The following is a 22,616-nucleotide window of genomic DNA, read 5'->3' on the forward strand; positions in this document are numbered from 1 at the left end:
TGTTCAACCATCTGATTGGAACTTTTCTTTTGAAATTATGTGTGATGTTAGTGATTTTGTTGTTGGTGTTGTTTTAGGACAAAGAGTTGATAAGTAACTAAATGTTATCCATTATGCTAGTAAAACTCTAGACAGTGCTCAAAAAAATTATTTTACTACTGAGAAAGAATTTTTAGCAGTTGTGTTTGCATATGACAAATTCAAATCTTACACAGTTGATTCTAAAGTAATTGTTCACACTGATCATGCTACTAGCGACTAATCGCTAAGTATAGTTGGCCCTTGATGTATGTGCATTTTTTTAGCAGATGATGTATGTGCACTTGGGACATCCTCGGTCCAAGGATAGCTAGATGGCCACCCACTTACCAAGCTCATCGGTGTATGGCCTATTTACATTTAATAAATCTTGGTAAATGTGTTCTAAACATACATTCCAAAGTTTTAGTTTAATAATGAAAATATTTCTATATTAAAAAATGTACATGTACATTAATATAAGTGTCCAAGGGTCCTTTTTTTAAATGTTCATGTATACAAAAAAACAATCATGTAACTCTTTTGATATTCATGTATTTTCAAAAGTCCATGTAAAAAATGATTAATTGGTGCGTGTCAACATATATGTTGGCATACTTGTTTTATTTAATAAATTTTCACATATTTTAAGTGAAATGTTGATCTCATGTTCAAAAGGGTTTATGTATAAGAAAAAATATATTAATGTATTTCAGAAAAATGTTGCATTTAAAAATTTATATATGTGAGAAAATTGTTCATGCACGTTTAAACATATGTTCATATATATACTTTTCAAATATATTTGTGTATTTTCCTGAAACAATAAGCAAAAAATAAAAACATTATATAATTTAAAAATAAAACATATGACTGTGAAAGAACGTGAAAACAAAAGGAATCGGAGAGAAATAGAATACAGAATATAAAATAAAATAGAAAAGGAAATAAAGAACGAGAAGAAGAAAGGAAAAGGAATGTGGGACGTTATTGGGCCGGCCCACGGAGTAAACATTTCAGGCGTGAGGGTGAACTCCGTAATTCGCAAACAGCAAAGAAGAAGAAAACGCCCGTGTTCCTAACCTAGAGCCGCCGCCACCTGCCCTGCCGCCGCCCTCTTGCAGCGACTCCCCTGCCGCGCCGCCCCCCTCTTGCAGCGACTCCCCTGCCCCGCCGCCCCACTCTTGCAGCGACTCCCCTGCCGCGCCGTCCCCCCTCTTCCTCGGTCCCTCAATCTTCGCGGTTCCCCCAACGCCGTCAATGCCTCTGGTACGTCGGCAGTGGCGGTAACCGCAGGCTTGGGGTGCCATAGTTCAAAGTTTACGCCAAACATCATCATAATCTCAAAATAGCAACAACTCGATGAATATTTACTGTTGAGCATATAGTTTTTTTTTTTTGCAATTGTGGAGAGGGTGCCATGGCACCAGGGCACCCCCACTAGATCCGCCACTGTACGTCGGTGTGCTTCGGGCAGATAGGGATATAAATGTCTGAAGTAAATGTCCTTGCAGATTCCGGATAGATAGGGCTGTACCATGTGTGTCCCACATCTCAAACAGGATCCTGTGTTAGGGAAGATGATTTCATCCACTAGCACATAGTAGTAGTTGTATTTATCGTACTAGCAAAAGGCACATGCTTCGCATGTACAGCCAACTTAGATTGTCAAGATTGCATAAATAACTTAGCTCTGAATATTTACATAATTTCACTACAATTAATCACTTAAATTTATAGCATCAAAAATAGATGTGACATCTGAGGGTAGTAACAAAATCTTAGTCCCTTCTTAAATGATTATCAAGTGTAGTGTGTGTGGCAAAACTAAGTTATGACTTATCTAGCTAGCATTGAACCATTAATTCGGTCAAAAGTTCCTTAATGTATAATGTTTTTTCTTTCTTAACATATAGATGGCGATATTTCCTATGGAATTCTTGCATGGATTTATTCGATGTCCTACTGGGTTTTTTATTATCCATAATATTCTTTCGCTATTTTTTAGTTTCTACTATTCTTTCATTATTTTCTCTAAACATTGATGGTGAAACGTAGATAGTTTATTCCATTTTTTACCGTCACTAATACAAGTTATGAAGTACAGTTTATTCAAAACTATAATTTTACTCCTCCATTTGCTTTGGATTTTTCATTGTACAAACAATTCAACATCAATAGAAAATTTAGAGAAACTCAAACACTTTGCAATGGTTTGTATGACAACAAGTTATATTTCTAAATGCAAGAGGTACTATCTCTATGTTGACTGATTACTTTTTATAAATAAATTTGCATCAAAAATGTTATATACTCAATCAATCCACAACGGGTAGATGCACTATATGCAAAGCTGGGTCGGTGTATACATTTTTGTAGAGCCTCGCGATGTGCAAGTCGCCTCATTAAGAAATTGCAATTTCTGAAGCGGCAAAGAACAAAAATTTGTTTGACATATAATTTCTTATTTATGTCTGCATGCACAATATTAGTTATCTTGTATTTCAAGCTTTTATATCGTATTTCAAGCTTGCAACAATACGTACACCCGGAACTTTTTGTTCAGGATATACTCTCGGGCGTGTTAAATTGGTGTACACCTTTTTTTAACCATGTACACATTCTCTTAGCAAATGTGTTTTTCTCCATTTCCGCCTTTCTTTATTGTTTATAGATGAAACATTTTTTATATCTCAGGTGCTAATATTAGCGCACTCCCTTTTAATGGGCTCTGCCCTGTATGCATTGCCATGGTCCAAGACTCCTAGAAGACTCCCGATTCTTTCAATCGTTTTCTATATCTTCTTTCCAAAGCCTGCCACCTGACACAGGAGCACAGTGCAGCGCTAAGGCCCACCACGAATTCCTTTGACGTTGGCCGGGATCACAAAATTCCGGTGGTGGTTACACTGCCACGTTGTTCAAGATTTCAACACACTGATTGCCAGCCGTCCGATAGGAAAGATTCAATGGCCTATATGCTTTGATACTCATACACTATATAATAGTATAGATATTTAGTGCACATTTTCCTCCTGGAAGTAAACCACCGGCAGTAATTCATTTTTTTAGCGCATTCAATCCAGTACCTCATTCTATTTAATTATTGTTTCAACTTAGGTCCAACGTATTAGGTTTCTTTAGTGAATTTTCCGTTCTTTGAAAGCTCAGTTTTTAGCTAACTGAGGTGGTCTTTTTTTCTCTCTGTTGTTTTCAGGTTCCAGCAGACTATAAGAATGTCATACGTCCTCTATTTGACAAAGTAAGACCATGTGTTGTTTCTATTGAAGCATATGCCAAGGCTGTCATCAAAGAGGAAACATTGCCATTGGCAGATGAACATAAGGATGTCACAAACGTCAAAAAGGAGGAAAACAAATGGAAAGCTGCTGGGACCGGATTTGTAGTTCACTGCAGCAATAATTTCACGGTTGTAACAGTGCATACATCTTTCAAGTTCCAAGGCCAAAACGCAGTTGTGAAGTTCTCGGATGGAACGGAAGCTACCGATACAAGGGTGATTAAACTGAAAGGGCCCATGAACCTTATTGTGGCAAATATTCCTCATGGTGATTGGAAAGCAGTTCGGTATGACCAAATCAGAGAGGACGGGTATTCTCAGATTGTGCTCTCCATTTTCTCCCTAATGTATTGGCGATTACCGTGTGTATGTCGTATTATGTACGTTCAAACAACCTTGTGTTTCCTCATTTGTTATTGTACCTTTATTTCGGAACTCAGTTAATTGTTGCATTTGTGTTGCAGTTCGCCAAGATGCACTGCTGTCCTTGCCAATGGCCGCAAGGTCCCTGGAAGTGAGCAGACCTTCAGCTTCAACCTTCCAGTGGCAGGAAAACAACGGAAAGACGAATATGAAAATCATGATAAGCAGTTTTGTTACTTGAGAGATTACGTTCTTGGAGCTCCGGTCTTCGATACATATGGAAAACTTGTTGGATTTGTTAATCAATGTGGAAAGGCTTTTGACTTTAAGTTCGGCGTGAGATCAGAATATTTACAAGATGCATTGTATAAGTGGTTGGCGGGGAAACAATGGAAGGTATGACTCAATTCAATATGTTCAGTTTGACTGAAAATTGAGCTATCATTCATGTTGCAAAAGAAAAAAAAATTGTTCATAAATTTATACCTAGGTAGTTCAAAAGCTATGTGCACTTTTACGAAATCAGATGGTTCTTGATCTTATAGGTTTTTCTTTTTTTCAATAGGATGTACTCAACCCAAGGTCGCAGATTTGGCATCCAGACGACAAGGAGCACGTTGATTCGTCAGTGGGACTGAGGGGAGGTGTAGGGGGTTTGCCGCATGTGCCTCTGGATCAAGAAGACAACTTTCAGTTTGATTCGTCGGTGGGACTAAGGGGAGGTGTAGGGGGTAGGGGGTTTGCCGTATGTGCCTCTGTAGAAGAAGACAACTTTCAGTTTGATTCGTTAATAGCTAGTGGCGACAAGGAAAAGGAATCTGAAGGAGAGAAAGTGGTGGTGGTGGACAAGGTCAGCTCAGACATTGTGGATCTTCGTACCAACAATTTCGTAGCAGACGGTGTTATCACCAAGTACTTGAAACATTTATCTTCTACTAAGCTCAATAATGATGATGAAGTGTATCTTGCTGATGCAACGGTGTCTTCGGCGTATGCTCAAGATGCTTCAGCCATCAATGTCGAGTTACTACGACGCAGTCGCCTTGTGCTCTTGCCGGTTAACAACAACACCAATTTTGGGCGGGCAGACATGGGCACACATTGGTCTTTATTCCTTATTGATGCCATCAACGGGCCACCACCACAGTTCTACCACATGGATTCTCTGGATGGACTAAACCGTTCTGCTGCAGATCGTCTTGCTACAGCACTCGGTGCAGTCTTCCCTGACGCACCCGGTGTTGTGCAGGTGTCCACACCAAGACAAAAAAAATCGTATGATTGTGCAATATATGTCATGGCGTTGGCAAAAAGTATCATTACATGGTGGAAAAGCAGAACCGAGTCCACAAAGCATTGGATGCAAATGATACAGACAGACGTGACCGAAGAGAATGTCCATACCTTGAGACACGACTTTGCTGATCGACTAGAGCAGGATGAAAAAAATCAAAAGGTTGAGTGCAATAAGGAGGAGAAAGCCAAGGAGTGATGCCAGCCTACTTGTGCGCTGACTTGTAGGTTAGTCTTTTCTTCTATCCTCTCCTTCAGAAGCTTAATAAGACCATCATCTATCTCCCTCCCCATATGCATCTGGATTTGAGGCACTTCTGAAGCTAAGAAGAGTGATGGTAAAGGCTCATTTAGTATGGTTGTTTAATACAGCTGTCCATGTGTTTATAAGAATAACAAATCAAATTGTGTGGAATCTCCCTTTTTTATATATTCTAAGAGCCACGACAAGATCTATGTTTCCAAATTCGTCTAACAGTTGCCGGTGCACAGTACTCATGGGAGAAATTGCACATACTATAAGGACATTGGTGCCGAGGGTGCTGTTGTTGGATGGCAATATTGAGTCTTTCTGTACCATATTTTGTACTTGTGCTACATTATCTATGTTGTGCGCCCTTGAAATTGCCCGTGCAGTCAAGATTTGACCTAAAGTTTACCATTCATTTACTGGATCAGGAACTCGTTTTTTTGGTGGATTGCGGCTAGGGGAGCTTATCTGGCAGCAAGGACTGAATGAGACTGAACTGGTCGTTTGGGCCATTGCATTTTTTGGCGACAAAGTCACTCCCATCATCTTAGAAAAGGTCTAGGGCAGTGCTTGGTGTTAGCCAGTTAGTTAGATTTTGCTTTCACTTGTTTGGCCGATGCTTGAGCCAGCCTGGGAGCACTTGGCCTATTTTAGTCGTTGTTTTCCTCTCGGTGTAAGAAGATTCATTCACATGCAGGGATCTCCTGCACGGTTCCAAAAACAAATTCAGGCTAGGTAAAATTCATACTGAACTGTAGCGCTTTGTGTGTTACACTGTTTGTCAAGCACTTGATTTTGCGTCAATCAATCAATCAGGTCTTGGTGAGTAGAATCAACGAAACACCTAAGAAGTCTTAACTATTAGTGGTAGTTTGATTGAGAAGGAAAACTGCATGCCCATGAAAGTGTTATGTAATTCCTGCTTGAGCGCTTTGATGCATGGATCTTATCTTGTTTATAATATATTCCCTGGCGAATGGTTTACTATTCGGTGGCAATTACATATGCAAGATAGAACATATTTATAACTCTGTTTTGTGCTGTGGCGTTAGTATGAAATTTATCCTTGTCCCAGTTAGAATAGTTTATCTGGTCTGGTCGATCCAGATGAAGGGATCAAGTGCTTCTGCAGGCTGCTGGGAAGCCTTACTTGGTCATGACCCCTACCTACAGATTCCATCTGGCATCTTCCTCTTGTTTGCAGTGTTATCTTTGTGAGGCTCTGGAGAGGTGGAGATGCTGAATTCCAGTTTGTATCATCATCAAAAAAGGGCACAAGCAAGATATGAAGCATGGGGAAGACAGCACTGATCAAGTGTAAAACACAAGAAAATACAGCAGAGGAAAAGAATGCTTCAGATGTTTCTTTCTTTCTATCATCATCAGAATGTGTGCTGCCTGCTGCTAGCCTGGACTTGATCAATGTTCTCTTCCCCATGTTCTACCATTAAGTCGCCTTCCTGCTTGTTTTGCTTACTTGGACTGGCTCGGAACCTTGGTGGTTTTGCTCCTGTGTGCTGTGGCAGAAGCACTTATGTACAGGGGGAGAAGCTAGCTAGCTGTGGTTTCTTAGTTGGACTATGATATTTGGCACATGTGTGCCATATAAGCAAAACTGCCACACCTCTACTTCCTTCACTCTAAATAGATGCATACATTAGCTTGATTCTTTCTCCTTTCACGTGCATTTCTTCTTCTAACTAGATGACCCGGTGCGCCAAATGGCGCAGAGACCCATTTGAAACCATGTTCATGTGGAGAAATAGTTGCCTTTTTTTAGTAACTTTATGTTTGATCAAGAATAGAGACCATGTCAAACCCGAAGTGTTTTCAACGTGTATTTGGACAATGTGCCATTTGGCTCTATGTTACCCAAGTAAGGTGCAAGGTCCAAATTCAAGCATCAAGGGTAAAACCTTTTGTAACAGAAACGTTTGCATTTGTAGGGATAGCATTTCTGCCAAGTTATACATGACTTTCAAAGATCAGTAAACTGAATCCGAAATTTACAGGTTGTAGAGGAAAAAATTCTTGAAATGCCATTAGATAGGTACACAAACAATGAACATAGGGAAAAAAAATTAGTGCATGATCCCAACCTTCTTGCTAACAACCAGCACAACAACAACCACTCCTAATAATTGGCATTGGATAACTGATATTTTTTGTGTAGATAAATCATTAATCTCCATAGGGGTAGGAGCTCCCTTGTTCAATTGAGGGGTATGACTTTGACCGGATCATCACGCTTGTTTCTGCAACATCACACTTGTTTTTGTGAATAAAAACTCTTAGAGAATATAGACCCTCAAAAAGGAAAAACACTCCTTGGGAATGGATGGTTGAGACCGCTCCGACATGTGTTTTCGTTCTGTCGCTTGCTGTTTGGGGAGAGTAAACTCTAGGTGGCTAGGGCAAACTCTTCCCTCAAAACTTCACTGGCGAGCCTGTGGATTCACCTTCCCTTTGCTGCCGCTCCATCAACCGGTGGTGGGAATGGGAATCTCGTTGCCTTCGATCTGGTTAGTTGTTTAGGTCACGTTTTTTAGTCCTCGCAGGTGCGACACTCGAGCGGATGGTGGCGCTACTTCTTCGAGTTTGTCTTTCATGTCCCGATCCTACTCGAGTTCGTCCATTTGAACATAGCCGACAAAGCTCTGGTGTAGATTCCTGTCGTCTCCTTGGGGTGATGAGGTTAGGGTTTCTCGTCATGTGGCAGGATTTGGTGTCAGATGCTTCAGATATAGGCAAGGGTTCAATGATGACAACTACGGCTCCAGGTACTGAACAAGGGGCACATGTATGAAGACTTCTCAGCTATCATTGACCAGGTCAAGTCGGATCCCGTAGGGGAGCGGCGATAGCGGCGCGTCAGCAACAGTAGTGGCTATGCGATGGTCTTGGAATCGCAATGTAATTTTTATTATGTTTGATATGATTTGTATTTTCAATGAACATTGATAATAGATATGGATAATTTTTGAAAAAAATAATTGAGTGCTAAGATTTTTACCGGTTGTCACACTTGTTTATGTGAATAAAACATATTCCCTCAGTCTCATAATGTAAGACATTTTTTAACACTGATGTAGTGTCAAAAAGTATTTTATATTATGAGACGGAAGGAGTACCTGAGAATAATAGATCCTTTAAAAAGAAAATAAATACTCCTTGGGAGTAGATTTTTTTTCTCCCCTTGGAATAGATGGCTAGCACCTACGAGCGCTCATATATGCATTTTCCCGGTGGGCCACAACGTATACAGGTGCAAGTGGCAGTGGGATACAACGTTCACGGGGGGCTGTGGGCCACAATGGTTCAGCGTGAGCAAGTGGTAGTCTCCCACCGGATAAGCCACCATGCCACGCGTGTCTGGTGTGTGTGGGTTTGGCTGTGCGCGTGTCCTCTCATGGGGGTAGCCACTCAGTTCAGCTCTGGACAGAGGAGACTGGCGATTTGGATCCGCCGTAGTGTTGTTCTGGCCGTCTTGGGCGAGGAGGTTCCGGCCATCGGTGCTGCTTTCCCCGGCTGCTTCTTGGGTGGAGGAGGTTCTGGCCGTCGGTGCTGCTTTCCCCGGCTGCTTCTTGGGCGGAGGAGGTTCCGGCCGTCGGTGCTGCTTTCCCCGGTAGCTTCTTGGGCGGAGGAGGGAGCTTGGTCCATCTGTTCACCCAGCCGCCTGGATTCATAGGGGACATGTCCACGATTCAGCGCCCACCCGACGTTGTCACCAAGGTAATAAATAATCCATTCTAATCCATCCTGATTCTCCTGAAGAAGCATATTCGCTTGATTAGCAGGGTCTTCTACAACAGTATTATGCTCATGCAAATCACCACAGATAGCAGCATCTAATTTAACTTGATTGAAAAGTACTTAGAAAAGGCAAGCTAACATACCATGTACAATAACCATCCTGGACATCTGGATGTCCAGTATTACAGTGGAATGAGTTGATTTTGCACCTGTAAAACTGAAACTGATTTCTAACTTCCTCTCCTTCTTCAGTAGGGTGATCTGCATTGGTTTTAGACATCAATCTATATAGCCCCGGTCTTCCAATCTATGGTTGAGCTTTATCTTCTGCTGGTATGCGGCGACATCAAGCAGAGTCATCATTGACAAATGGATCTGTTTAAGATTGTTTGATGTCAGGTATGGACTTCAATCATATAGTAAAAAGGCAATAGGAGAGACACATGAAACACAATTTGGCCCTAAAGCATATGCTAACAATGGGGTGTTACTGATAAGCAACCTTGATTTGGTATATGTGAGACAAGTTGTCATATAGTTCTAAGCATGTTTCTATAAACTGTTGTAATTAGGCTAGGGTAATTTATAAAGATGATGGCCATAGAACATAAATACTCTCTCTGTACACTAATATAAGACATTTTTGCAGTTCAATTTAAACTGCAAAAATGTCTTATGTTAGTGTAAAAAGGGAGTATGATATAGATGAAGTAAACACTGCATTTTCACAAAAATAGTGATATTATGATTGAACATAGATTCAGAGGCGATAAATCATTAACACCGACCATACTTCATTGTGCGCCCATAATCCACAAAATCAGAAGCAAACGCATGCTCAATAGTCTTAATCATAATGATAGATTTAAGGGAAATGACGCACATGGGTAGCGTTGGAGGAGGCACCCATATTTCCTTGAGCATATATTCGACTTTGTGCTGAGCATCGGTAATAAGTCTTGCCCTTGATGCAATAATAGGCTTGGCAATATTCTAGTTGTATTCGTCCATATCATCCACCGGCACATCACTTTCGGTGGTATCATCTTCCTCTAGGTTGTCACTATTGCCAATTTCCTTAATACAATAGCAAAGAACACTTTGTTAGTTGCAAAATAAAAAAGTAGAAACACGTAAAGCGTGTACAGGTGGTTGATGTAGCACGTATTAACAAAGTATATTAATAGAAAGGTACTGACAGGTGATTAATGTAGCGGTATTAAGAAAATTCGCCACTTCTAGGCTCCACTTCGGAGCCGTCCGCACCAACTTTCCTAGAGCTATCTTGCCCGCGTCCCGTTTTGAACCTATGATTGCCAGGAGAACAGAATAAGTAAATCATTATGTTTCCTTGATCATAAACACTAAACAGTCTTTACTAAAGCATTAAGATTGTCACTGACCTTCTAAGAGGAGGCTCAAACTTTTTTGCCGATCCTTCTCATCTCCAAGAAACAATAGGTTGAACTAATCATGCAAAATATAGAATTTTATCAACATTTGAAATAACATAGCACCAAATAGCATACTATCAGCGGTCTCCGATTCGAGACCAGCAAAATACATATGTATGCAAGGCAACATCGGTTTTCAAAGGGGAATGACTGGTTTAGCACCCCCATTCACATGTGTATTAATCAAGGCATCTGAATTACAACATTGCAGACAACATAATATGGCCACAAAATCCTGGAGGTTCGACCCGTGATGCACCACGAAATTCACCATCAATAAGCCATTCTGGAGTTCGTGTAGCACTAATATTAGCATAAGGTGGTTTACGTACCAGTTTTAATGTAACACTTTTCTAGAATTTTGATTAACACGGCTACTAACTACCAGTGTCACTAATGCCCAAATAGATGAACATGTAAAATACATGGCATGGGCGACAGACCAAAATCAAAGGCTAGCAGATGTGCGCCATGACACTGATTAGTGATCACATGACTTTGATAGGTAATACCGAATCACATGAAAAATATAGTGTCCAATAGACCATATGCGGAGAGAGTTTCATGTTAAGAGAATGAAGAAAATGTTGCAGGTCAAGAAAACAAGTATAAGAGCTTATATATAGAACAGTTTAAACTGAGCAGGTGCCCTGTCACATATTCTGTGGAATGAAATTATATGAAAAGAATGTTGTAAGTCAAGAAAACAAGTAGAAGAACTTATATATAGAACGGTTTAAACTGAGGAGATGCCCTATCACATATTGTGTGGAATGAAATTATATGACCAATTTACCCTGTAATGGTTGTCATCTAACTCGGTAGGAAAGAGAGCCCAACCGGCATGGTGTTTGGAGGGCCTATTTGTGCTATTTTTAAATATTGTTACCAACGTTGAGACTGAATTAAGATGAAGCTAGCTACTATACAGATTGGGCATATAAGCCTAGTAGATGTGTTTTTAGGAGTGTAATGTGTTTACGACAATGTATCAATCTAGTTATCAGGGATGTAACCAACAACACATTAACTTAAAGGCCTAAGCAATAGAGTGCAACGATACACATATTTTCGGCAAATGGCACTCCATCGGCAATGAATTGGCATACATCACAACATAGATTAATGCTGGTCGTATGAAAAAATACCAACATAGATTAATACTGGCACACATCAGTAATCAAGTCCTAATTACAGTTGCAAAATAGCCAAAACCAGCTAGTTGCTCAATGTTGCAACCATTCTGCACCAGCAGTACTTACTTGCTACCATACACGTTGCATCGACTCAAGCATTGGGAACTTTTGATAGAGGCTATATTTTTAAACCATTTGTTCACGTACTAACATTTTGATCCGAGAGGCATATTTTTTAAAATTTTGGGATACACCCTGTATGATAAGAACAATAGACAAATGAATCAAAAAGGCTGGATTTACCCAAGAGTACCAACCTTTCTTTAGCATGTTTCAGAAGAATAACAGCGCCAGATTAAGTGAAGCAATCTTTCGCTTGAGTTGCTTGTCCTTGGTCGTTTCCAGAATCCTGGCACAAAATAAGCTTGAAGGAGAGCAAGCATGAGAAGAAAATAATAATGTAAACAGAACACGACGCACAGAACACACAGGTAGAGCGAGTAAAATGGTGTATATGAAATGAGCAAAACAATGGAAAGTCAGAGAAGGAAGGCAGAACCTTGGCAGGAAGAAAGGCAGCACACGAGGCGGCGGGCCGGCAGAACAGCAACAAGAACCGCAGACCCACTATTCTAACTTACAACATTGGGTCCGACGGGGGATGGGGATGAACTTGCAACACACTTCCACACAAGTAAGTTTCTTACAGATGCATTTCTTTATAATAAAACTGGTTGCTTGACAGTATACACATTTACAGAAATATGAACTTCTTTTCACCTAGATGGATGGATCTTCCCATAGATTTCATACACCCTGTATGACTTCTTTGTTAAGGGGTGGGTAATCAAACCTGACACTTATTTTTGATAGTTTTTCTCCAATCTCCTGAAGATAGGAGAGCAACACACTGTAAATAAACAAACTTCATAATCTCAATAATACTTAATACTTGACAAAGTCAGGATTGTAGTAGCCTTGCCATGACATCAGCCACAATATATTTCTCAGTTATCACAAGGACACTGTATAATGCTGACATGCCAGTGGAGAGCATAGTGAACACAATAGTGCTGAAGAAACTTGTCTGTGATCTTCTCTAGATATGGTTATAACATCACCTTGTATGAATACATCATGGCATAATTGAAGGCATTAGACAATATTCTACATGAACTGGGTGGTCTATTTAATGTTCTTAATGGATCCATGTACAAAGATAAGAATTTGACAGTATGAAAAGTAGAAGAACACATGTGTAGTTATTCACAGAAACAGAGAAGTAACTATAATCCAAATAATGCTTCAGCAACAAAATATACTTGCTCTTAACTGGACAGCAGCCGTTGCTGGCAAAGTGTTGTTGGCCATCTGAAGAGTAGGTGCCAGAGAGAGAGAGAGGAGTGGGGCCTGATTTTGGCTGTCATCAGGGTCGGGTTCCGCCTCTCTTAACTTATTTCTTAGCTATCAGAAGAACACTGTATAAAGTTAGTATTCTTTCTCTGAACAAATCAAGTGTAATAACAAGCAGAGATTATATATTCCTAAGCTATCAGAAGAACAATGATTTGTGGGAAATCGAAGGAGCGATACATAGAAAGGACGGGTTAGAGACCAAACTTTGTATACTTCATTTGGCTGAATCATCTACAGTTGAAAGTATATCCGTGTATGACGGTGGAAAAGTAGCAAAACACATGACGGTGGAACAGCAGCAAAACACAATATTGCAGCAGAGCTTAAAGCAGGTGCAAGGTCTGAACAAGGTTGATTATAGTCTAGTTCTGAGTGTTAACTGTAATGCTGCATCAGCTATAACAAGTTGTTCATGTTGCAATATATTGGTGTTTATGCCCAGTCCAAATGTAACTTATGTACTGAACAAAATAGGACGTACGAACCTGATTATCAGGTAAAATAGCATATTTTGAGTAGTCAGATTCCCCTTGGGCAAGCTCTTTAGCCCCATCATACATTAACTGCGCAAATTAAGCTCATTACTCGGGAAAAAACACTTACAAACCACTCCCAAAAGAACAATATAAAGCTGCCTACATGATCCTCACTAAGCAATAAGAGCAAAAACTATATTAAACACACTCGTTGCAGTATTGGCATACTTTGATTGTCTGGTACACGATGACATGGTTGACTGTCGTATAGCCCTTGTATTCCGCCACATCAAAGCCGGTCCAGAAAAGAAGATTTATCTGGAGATAGATGTTCAGAAAAATGTAAGGTATACTATTTGTCACTGGGATTGTAACTTTCCAGGGAAGAATACAATGGGATCTTGCCTGCATAGATATCATGGACTTTCCTGATTCTCCAGCCCCTTAAAAAGAAAACATCACATATTAGGAACCAGGATTTCCTGATTTTGAAACAGGGTAAAGAAGACGGCTATCGGGAATTGGTCCAACTAATATTTTGAAGAGGAGGGGAGAGGGGGAAGGGGAGGGATGCGGTGCCATATCACCGTCGACCGGCGTCGTTTGTACAGCCACGCCGCCAGTAAGGTTGAGCGAGAGGGTGCTGCCGGCATGGACCTCGTCAAGCTCCTGGCATCCAGTCACCGCTATCGCTCCCATGCTCCCTGCCACCTCCATGTTTCTCCCAGACCTCGGTGGTAGGCAGAGGGGCCGCCGCCACCCCTCTCCCTGGGCGCCACCTCCTCCCCCATCGGGTGGATGCTCCTCGTTTCTTCCACTCCCAGGACGCCAGATCCCCTTCCACTCCCGGGACGCCAGATCCGCGGGCTCACCGCTGTTTAGCCGGAGAAAAACAAGATGGAGTAGATGCTGGCCAGGAGGTCGCTCGGCTCGGCCCAGGCGAGAGCACGGGAGGAGAAAAGGGAAGGGGGGGGGAGGCGGCGCAGTGGAGACCAGGGGAGGAGGGGAGCGGGGCTCGAGAAGTGGAGGGATTGGCTGCTTGGAGACGAATGGGATTGGGGGCTAGGTTTTCACCGCGCCCTACGATCCAGCCCCACGCCTCTCGCTTTCTCACCTAGGACGCACGCAGGACGCACCAATACACTGGGCCCGTAGACATTTGAGGCCCACCCGTCATGGACAAGGAAGCAAAACAAATGAGTCACGGAGGACTAACGGCCACGACTTTGACAGCAGCGTAAAAATCCATGTTGCTGTGAAATCGTGCGGCCACAACGCACGCGCGCCGCGAATGCCCCTGGAATGGCGGGTACTCTACCAGGCTTTATATGTTAGACAGGACGCACGCGGGACGCACCAATACACTGGGCCCGTAGACATTTGAGGCCCACCCGTCATGGACAAGGAAGCAAAACAAATGAGTCACAGAGGACTAACGGCCACGACTTTGACAGCAGCGTAAAAATCCCTGTTGATGTGAAATCGTGCGGCCACAACGCACGCGCGCCGCGAATGCCCCTGGAATGGCGGGTACTCTACCAGGCTTTATATGTTAGATTAGATACATACACTAGAGGATAAAAAAGATGATGTCATTCTAGATTCTCTTTATTCAAAAATTTAAAATGTTTTGTAGCTCAAACCGTCGGTCCGGTGTAAAAATGTTTTTACATAAAAGATTCGTCGCGACGAGATCTTCGAAACTAGATCCCATGTTGACATGTTCCGATGATTTTTTTAGCCAAAATTTACCATGCCTTTTATATGCAAGTTCTGTGCTATTTTCACATAAGTTATCGGAGGCATAAAATGGTTCACCGACACTGCAGTTCATATATTACCATGATGTATTCATATAAGTTATCGTGCATGTGGTTCTTATATTACCATGTTGTTTTTAGGCCTGCGGTTCGTATATTACCATGCTCTTTGGTCAATGTTATAGCGATGCTTGTACATGAGTTATCAGCCGCGGTTTATATATTACCATGATGTTTAATGGGGGGGGGGGTATTTTTAACATTTTTTCCCGCTTGATCAAAGTTACTGTGGTGTTTGTATGCAGGTATGTGAGGCGTATGTAACCATTCTATTTACACAAAATTTACGGGGTATGTTTTCAACAATTTCTCCACCGAGTAAAATATTACCATGGTATTTGTAGGTAAGTTATCAGGTATGCGGTGGGTATATTACCATGGCTATCTTTTCAAAAAAAATCTCCAGACCGAATTTACCGCGGTGTTTGTACCTAAATTATCAAGATTGTGGTGTGTAATTTACTATGTTGTTTACATACAAAATCTAGCAGTGTATTTTTCGACCACTTTTTACTACTCTTTCCCAAATCAAGATTATTACCGTGATATTTACACACAAGTTACCGGGGTATATTTTCAACAACTTCATCCACCCAAATCAAACTTATCATGGTGTTTGTGAGTAACTTATCAGGTCTGCAATGCGTACATTACCATGCTATCAAACAAAATTTACCAACGATATGTTTCCAACTACTTTTTCCGTGGGTCAAAGCTAGAGTACTGTTTTTGCGTAAGTTTTTGTATCTACAGTAAATACATTACCGTGCTATTTACCTAGAAGTTATTGGGGGTAATGTTCTTCAACGAAAAAAATTCAGGGTCAACAAGTTATCATGGTGTTTGAACAAGAGTTATCAGGTCTCCGGTGGGTAAATTATCATGTTATTACACATAAGTTACCGAGGGTTTACTTTTCAATAACTTCCTCCATCCGGGTCAAAGTTATCATGGTGTTTTTGCTTAAGTTTTCAAGTTTGTGGTGCGTATGTTACCACGATGTTTACACAATTTACCGAGGGTACGTTTCCAACAATTTTTTCCCCTAGATCAAAATTAACGCGATGTTTTTGTGTAAGTTATCATGTCTGCAATGTGTATACTACCATGCTATTTGCATAGAAGTTACCAGGATTTGTCTTCAATAATGTTTTTCTGGGGTCAAATTTACCATGTGGTGTTTTTACGTAAATTATCAGGTATGTCGTGCATAAATTACCATAATATTTACACAGAAGTTATAAATGATATATTCTTGTAATATTTTATTTCGGGTTAAAGTTGTCATGGTGTTTTATGCGCAAGTCGGTAGGTCTTAAAATGTAGTACAAGTGATCTACTAGAAAAGCCTCTGAAATGATGTAAAAGTATAAGAACAGAGAGACATATAACCTCATTTGTACTACTGAAATGATGTAATGTCAAGCGTCTGAAATAGCATGAGTTTTCATAACTTTTACATCATTAAGGTTTAGTATAGAATATGGGGATTTTTAGTAGTAAGTGTCAAAGTCTTTAGTAGTATAAACCTCAAGTTCAAAGGCTTTTAGTACTGTTTGAGGTTCTGAAACTTGTTCTTTAGTAGTGTATGAGGTTGAGAGGTTCTTTAGCGTATGAGATTCAGTAGTAAAAGTTTTCAAACCTAATTTCAGCAGTACAAATAAGGTTCTTTAGTAGTATACTAGTATAGTGTATGACTTTTCAGTAGTTCATTTGTATTCTACTAATTAAAAAAATATCATACGACCAAGCGTCAAGTTCAGAGGTTCTTAGTATAGCATGAGCCAAGCGTCAAGTTTCAGTTTCAGAACAACTAGTTTAGACTGGACTGTCAACTTTCAGTTTTAGAACAACAAGTTCAGACTTAAAACGTATGGGAAGAAGAAGTGCTCTCGTCAGAAACCACATAGGCAGGTGAGTCGTATGCTTGATCAACGCACCAGGAGGAGTAACGATCAAGCATTAATAAGAGGTAAAAAGGATCTCTGCTATTTGGTGATGGTTTGATGAGGATGTGGAGTGGTAATGCCCAGTTTTCAGTTAAGAAAATATTGCTTTTCTTCACAAGTTTCAGATATAAGGCCACGAGACAGATAACCTCACCACCGTCCACTGCTTTCAGTACGAAGCGTGCTGCTCGAGCCGCCTGATAATTTTGGCTCGGCTGTGTCTCTCTCTGCCTCCCGGTGGAAAGCCCGTTTCCACGACGGCATGTGCGTGCGTGCATGAACGATTTCATCAGGAAAATAAGGCCATGAACGACGACGACCTGGGACGCGCGGAAGGCGGCGTCGTGCAACTACAGCGGGCGCGCCGGCCCCGCGCCGGCCGCGCGTGGCGGAGGTCCAGATGCTGCACTGTCTCCCACTCCATCGCGCCGCCGTGGAGCATCAATCAGGAAGGTCACGCCGGGGGATCCCGTCCCGTCGCTGGCAGGACGAAGGAGGAGCGGGGCGACGGCTGTGTTGCCTTCAGGAGGAAGGGAAAGCAAGCCGACGGGCCTACTCTTCGGGAGGAAGAGTGGATAGTGGCCTCGTTTGTGGATGGAAGGAGGCCCGGGCGTCGGGGCAGTTGGGATGCAGTCGCACGAAAGATTGTGGTGGGCGTTCTGGGCGTTCGAGCAAAAACTTGTGCGTCGCGTGATCCAAATCGAACGGCACCTGATGCGTTAAGTCGTTTTTGCAATCTGCCACACGGTTGCCACATACATATTTCGTTCTTAGTTTGATGGAAATCATTTTTCTTTCTTTTCTGTTGCTCCTCCATCCATGCATGCGTGCTCGAGTGATAGCTTCTTTTATACCAGTATATATATATATATATATATATATATATATATATATATATATATATATATATATCTTGTAAAAGAAGATAATGCAGAAGCAGCTGGCAATTGGAACTCTGGTCAATTACTGGATATAATTTCATTCAGCGAGTGTGCACTGTGCAGTGTCTATTAAAAGAAACTAATTATATATGCTCCAACCATTGAACATAAAGAAAATGAAACCATCGAGGCATAAGATAAAAGAAAAGCCAGAAATAAATTTAAAAACTGAGCACTCCCAGTCTGATCTGATCAAGACACTCTTTTCTAGGGATCTGGGCAAGACACTTGAGCGACAATCATATATGGTTGACTCATGTCATTAGTTAGCGCCTTCCTGCCATGTTGCACTTCCTAACACTGCCTTGCTGCCACGTTGCAACGAGCCGAGGATAACGGGGCATGGAAGCGTGGAGCGGCGGTTGCGGGGGGCGCCTCCGTCCTTCCCGCGCGCGTGGCCGTGGCCGTGGCCGTGGCCTCTCCCTCGCCTCCACCATTTCTGGGTCGCCCCCGCCTCTCCCTCGGCCCGAGACACCACGCGCTCGGCCGGACATCCATGCCCATGGGGCCGCGCCTCCTGCAGCACTACCGCTCCCGCTCCGCCTCCTACGCGCGCTCCCCGGACGCCGACGCCCTCCACGGCAGCCCCGGCCCCGGCACCGCGGCCGCCGCCGACGCCCTCGACTGCCCCTTCGGCCACCTCCATGGCCTCTCCCGCGCCGACGTCCGCGAGGCCGCCTACGAGGTCTTCTTCATGTCCTGCCGCGCCGGCGCCGGCGGCAGCGCCAAGGGCGCCGCGTGGGACGGCGGGGAAGGCGGGGACGCCTCGCCCAGGATCGGCGCGGGGCCCAGGGGCGGCACCGGGATGAACGTCGTCAACAGCCGGGTCAAGCGCGCGCTCGGGCTCAAGGCGCGCAGGGCCACGCAGCCGTCCACCGCCCTGCGCAGCGGCAGCTTGAACGCCTCGTCCGCGCCGGGGTCCCCCGGCCGCGCCGTGCGGGCGCCGGCCGGCTCGCCCAGGGCCAGGCGGCCCATGACCTCCGCCGAGATCATGCGGCAGCAGATGCGCGTCACGGAGCACGGCGACGCGCGCCTCCGAAAGACGCTCATGCGCACCCTCGTCGGACAGGTCCGTTCATGCACCGCCATTGACGCGCCGGTTTCGTGCAATGCATGTGTTCGATACTTCGATCAGATTTCATGTACGTTCTGAATGGAAATGCAGGTGGGAAGAAGAGCGGAGACGATCATCCTGCCGCTGGAGCTGCTGCGGCAGCTCAAGCTGCCCGACTTCGCCGACGGCGCCGAGCACCACCAGTGGCAACGCCGCCAGCTCAAGCTCCTCGAGGCGGGCCTCATCCTGCACAGCTCCGTCCCGCTCGACCACCGCCACAGCGCCTCCGTGCTCCGGTTCCGCGAGGTCATGGAGGCAGCCGAGGCCCGCGCCATCGACACCGGCAAGGCCTCCGACGCCATGCGCGCCCTCTGCGACGCCGTGCTCGCGCTCGCCTGGCGCTCCGCCCCCGCCGGCGAGGCCTGCCACTGGGCCGACGGGTACCCTCTCAATGTGCTCCTCTACGTCTCCCTCCTCCAGGGCATCTTCGACCTTAGGGACGAGACCGTCTTGCTCGACGAGGTGGACGAGCTCCTGGAGCTCATGAGGAGGACGTGGGCGACGCTCGGCATCAACCGGATGCTGCACAACGTGTGCTTCGCTTGGGTCCTCTTCCAGCAGTACGTGGCCACCGGGCAGGTCGAGCCGGACCTCGCCGGCGCGGCGCTCGCGGTGCTCGCGGAGGTGGCCGCTGACGCCGGCGCCAGGCAGGACAACCCACGTGACCCCGTGTACGCGCGGGTCTTCTCCACCGCTCTTGGCGCGATACGTGACTGGTCCGAGAAGCGCCTGCTTGACTACCACGAATGGTACGGGAATGGCGGCACCGGCACCTGCACCGCGGCGTTGGAGTGCGCTCTGTCTTTGGCGCTCGGCGCCGGCAAGATCATCGCCGAAAGTGTGCACGCGGATCACGAATGCGGCGGCGATCGCGTCGATTACTACATCCGTTGCTCGATGAGAAGCGCCTTCACAAAGGTCCTCGAGAGCGGGCTCGGGCAGGAGAACGGCATGGTCTCCGGCCACCAGCGCGACGTCGACGACACCAGCGGGATCCTGACGCAGCTCGCCAGGGACACGGAGGAGCTGGCGCAGTGGGAGCGCGAGTGCTTCAGCCGGGAGCTTAGGCGGTGGCACCCGTTCCCGGCGGCGGTGGCCGCGGCGACCCTGCACGGCTGCTACGGCGTGGTGCTGAAGCAGTACCTGGGCAAGGCCGTCTGCCTGACCGACGAGCTGGTGCGCGTGCTGCACGCGGCGGGCAGGCTCGAGAAGGCCCTAGTGCAGATGGTGGTGGACGACGACGGCGAGCCGGTGGTGCGGGAGGTGGTGCCCTACGACGTCGAGTCCGTCGTGGTCGGCTTCCTCCGGACGTGGGTCGAGGAGCGGCTCAGGGTCGCCAGGGAGTGCCTCCTCCGAGCCAAAGACACCGAGGTGAGCTTGCCTCCATTGATCACGCATGTTCATGCTCCATTCCTGCAAAGTGTCTCAAACTAACTCTGTCGTGGCATGGCATGGTCACGTAGAGCTGGACCGCGAGGTCCAAGAATGAGCCGTACGCGCAGTCGGCGGTGGACCTGATGAAGCTGGCCAAGGCCACCCTGGACGAGTTCTTTGCGATCCCGGTGAGCGCGAGGGACGGCATGCTGCAGGACCTCGCCGACGGCCTCGGCGCCGTCTTCCAGGACTACGTCTCCTTCCTCGCCTCCTGCGGCAACAAGCAGAGCTACCTCCCGCCGCTGCCGGCGCTGACGAGGTGCAACCAGGACTCGACGATCAAGCGGCTGTGGAAGAGGGCGGCGGTGGCGCCGTGCCGGGCGCCCCTGACGAGCGGGCGCGGCAACGCGTCGTACCACGGCGGAGGCCAGAGCGTGAGCGCGGCCGGCGGGCACAACCCACGGCCGTCCACCAGCCGCGGCACGCAGCGCCTCTACGTCCGGCTCAACACGATCCACTACATCCTCAGCCACATCCAGGCGCTGGACAAGTCGCTCTCCTTCTTCTCCGCGGGCGGGGGAGCATGCACCTCGCCGTCCACCACGAGCCGGCTCCTCGCCGCGCCGTGCTGCCACTTCGACCACGCGCGTACCGCGGCCCAGACGGCGATCGCCCACGTGGCCGAGGTGGCCGCGTACCGGCTCATCTTCTTCGACTCGCACCAGTCGTTCTACGACGGCCTCTACGCGGGCGGCGTGGCCGACGCTCGCATCCGGCCGGCGCTCCGCACGCTGAAGCAGAACCTGTCGCTGCTCGTCTCCCTCCTCGTGGACCGCGCGCAGCCGGTGGCGGTGCGGGAGGTGATGAAGGCCTCGTTCCAGGCGTTCCTGATGGTGCTGCTGGCCGGCGGCAACCACCGGAGCTTCACGAGGGAGGACCACGGGATGGTGGAGGAGGACCTGCGGAGCCTGAAGCGGGCCTTCTGCACGCGCGGGGAGGGCCTGGTGGCGGAGGACGTGGTGGAGAGCGAGGCGGAGGTGGCCGAGGGCGTGGTCGCGCTCATGGGGCAGACGGCGGAGCGGATCGTGGAGGAGCTGAGCATCGCCACGACGACGACGACGGCGGCGGCGTGCGGCGGGTCGCCCCGGGCCGCTCTGCCGGTGCCGCTGACGACGAGGCGGTGGTGCCGGACGGACCCGGACACGGTCCTCCGCGTGCTCTGCCACCGCGACGACGAGGCCGCCAGCCAGTTCCTGAAGCGCGCGTTCCAGCTCCCAAAGAGGAGGTGACAATAGGCTTTGCATGCACCACTATTTGCAGCCAGGTGCAGACTCTAATTTGTGTGGACAAGTGGATTATGTGTGTGTTGGAAGCAAATAATTGATCGCTTGAAGCGTTTGCAAATATAGTTCCCATTTTTCACTGCAGGGGAAGAGAAGTTTGCCTGATACTATCTGAAATTTTCTGCTCTTTCCTCTTGTATTGCAGATGCTAATGCATCATCTCAGATGTTAATAGGAATCCTAGGTTCATATTCATGTGAGCTACAGAGTTATATGCTTGCATGTATGCACTAGTGATGCTAATATTAAGCCTCCAATACAGACAGTGTTGTGAGGTTCCGCAGATAACTGAAGTTCAGAACATGAAAAGTAGGCAGGTACAGTTCAGAAAGGTGAAAACGAACTCAAATGCAGCAGTACATTCTACCTCTATTATTGACAGAAGGGTGACATAATACGTAGAACATCATATCGACAATGCCACAGAAAAAGAATACCATGCTATATAGAATGCTGAGATGTTTACAAACACATAAAAGAATAGAAAGCTCTCTCTCCCATGGAGCAATCTCTCACTCACTCACTCACACTGTATCTTCTTAATTCACAGCTCTTACTTTCTATCCCTCTGCACAGAAAAGCAACCATCCACCATTGTCACCCACTGTCGACGAA

At 45.7% G+C, this 22,616-nt stretch overlaps 3 protein-coding genes and 2 long non-coding RNA genes across 5 annotated transcripts; 2 read left to right on the forward strand and 3 right to left on the reverse strand.

Annotated features, from left to right (window-relative positions):
• The first annotated feature begins 1,083 nt into the window (after positions 1–1,083).
• On the forward strand, positions 1,084–6,061 carry LOC123105883 (uncharacterized). Its single transcript, XM_044528050.1, has 5 exons — positions 1,084–1,287; positions 3,236–3,699; positions 3,784–4,078; positions 4,248–5,203; positions 5,654–6,061. Exons 1-4 carry the CDS (start codon positions 1,279–1,281, stop codon positions 5,172–5,174), a joined length of 1,695 nt encoding a protein of 564 aa, XP_044383985.1. The 5' UTR covers positions 1,084–1,278; the 3' UTR covers positions 5,175–5,203; positions 5,654–6,061.
• A 2,854-nt stretch (positions 6,062–8,915) lies between these two features.
• LOC123108343 (uncharacterized) lies at positions 8,916–9,915 on the reverse strand. The gene is made up of 3 exons (XR_006451872.1): positions 9,862–9,915; positions 9,122–9,353; positions 8,916–8,993 (listed from the first exon to the last, which is right to left on the reverse strand). It is a non-coding gene; the product is annotated as an uncharacterized lncRNA (long non-coding RNA).
• A 338-nt stretch (positions 9,916–10,253) lies between these two features.
• LOC123108344 (uncharacterized) lies at positions 10,254–12,967 on the reverse strand. Its single transcript, XR_006451873.1, has 4 exons — positions 12,891–12,967; positions 11,886–12,456; positions 10,382–10,423; positions 10,254–10,285 (listed from the first exon to the last, which is right to left on the reverse strand). It is a non-coding gene; the product is annotated as an uncharacterized lncRNA (long non-coding RNA).
• LOC123101781 (guanine nucleotide-binding protein alpha-1 subunit-like) lies at positions 12,874–14,009 on the reverse strand. Its single transcript, XM_044523073.1, has 3 exons — positions 13,689–14,009; positions 13,470–13,547; positions 12,874–13,032 (listed from the first exon to the last, which is right to left on the reverse strand). Exons 1-3 carry the CDS (start codon positions 13,878–13,880, stop codon positions 12,874–12,876), a joined length of 429 nt encoding a protein of 142 aa, XP_044379008.1. The 5' UTR covers positions 13,881–14,009.
• Positions 14,010–18,587: 4,578 nt separating this feature from the next.
• On the forward strand, positions 18,588–22,080 carry LOC123108345 (protein unc-13 homolog). Its single transcript, XM_044530157.1, has 3 exons — positions 18,588–19,239; positions 19,336–20,655; positions 20,748–22,080. Exons 1-3 carry the CDS (start codon positions 18,667–18,669, stop codon positions 21,945–21,947), a joined length of 3,093 nt encoding a protein of 1,030 aa, XP_044386092.1. The 5' UTR covers positions 18,588–18,666; the 3' UTR covers positions 21,948–22,080.
• The last annotated feature ends 536 nt before the right edge of the window (positions 22,081–22,616 follow it).

This window comes from Triticum aestivum, chromosome 5A (assembly GCF_018294505.1).
Source record: "Triticum aestivum cultivar Chinese Spring chromosome 5A, IWGSC CS RefSeq v2.1, whole genome shotgun sequence".
NCBI classification, from domain to species: domain Eukaryota; kingdom Viridiplantae; phylum Streptophyta; class Magnoliopsida; order Poales; family Poaceae; genus Triticum; species Triticum aestivum.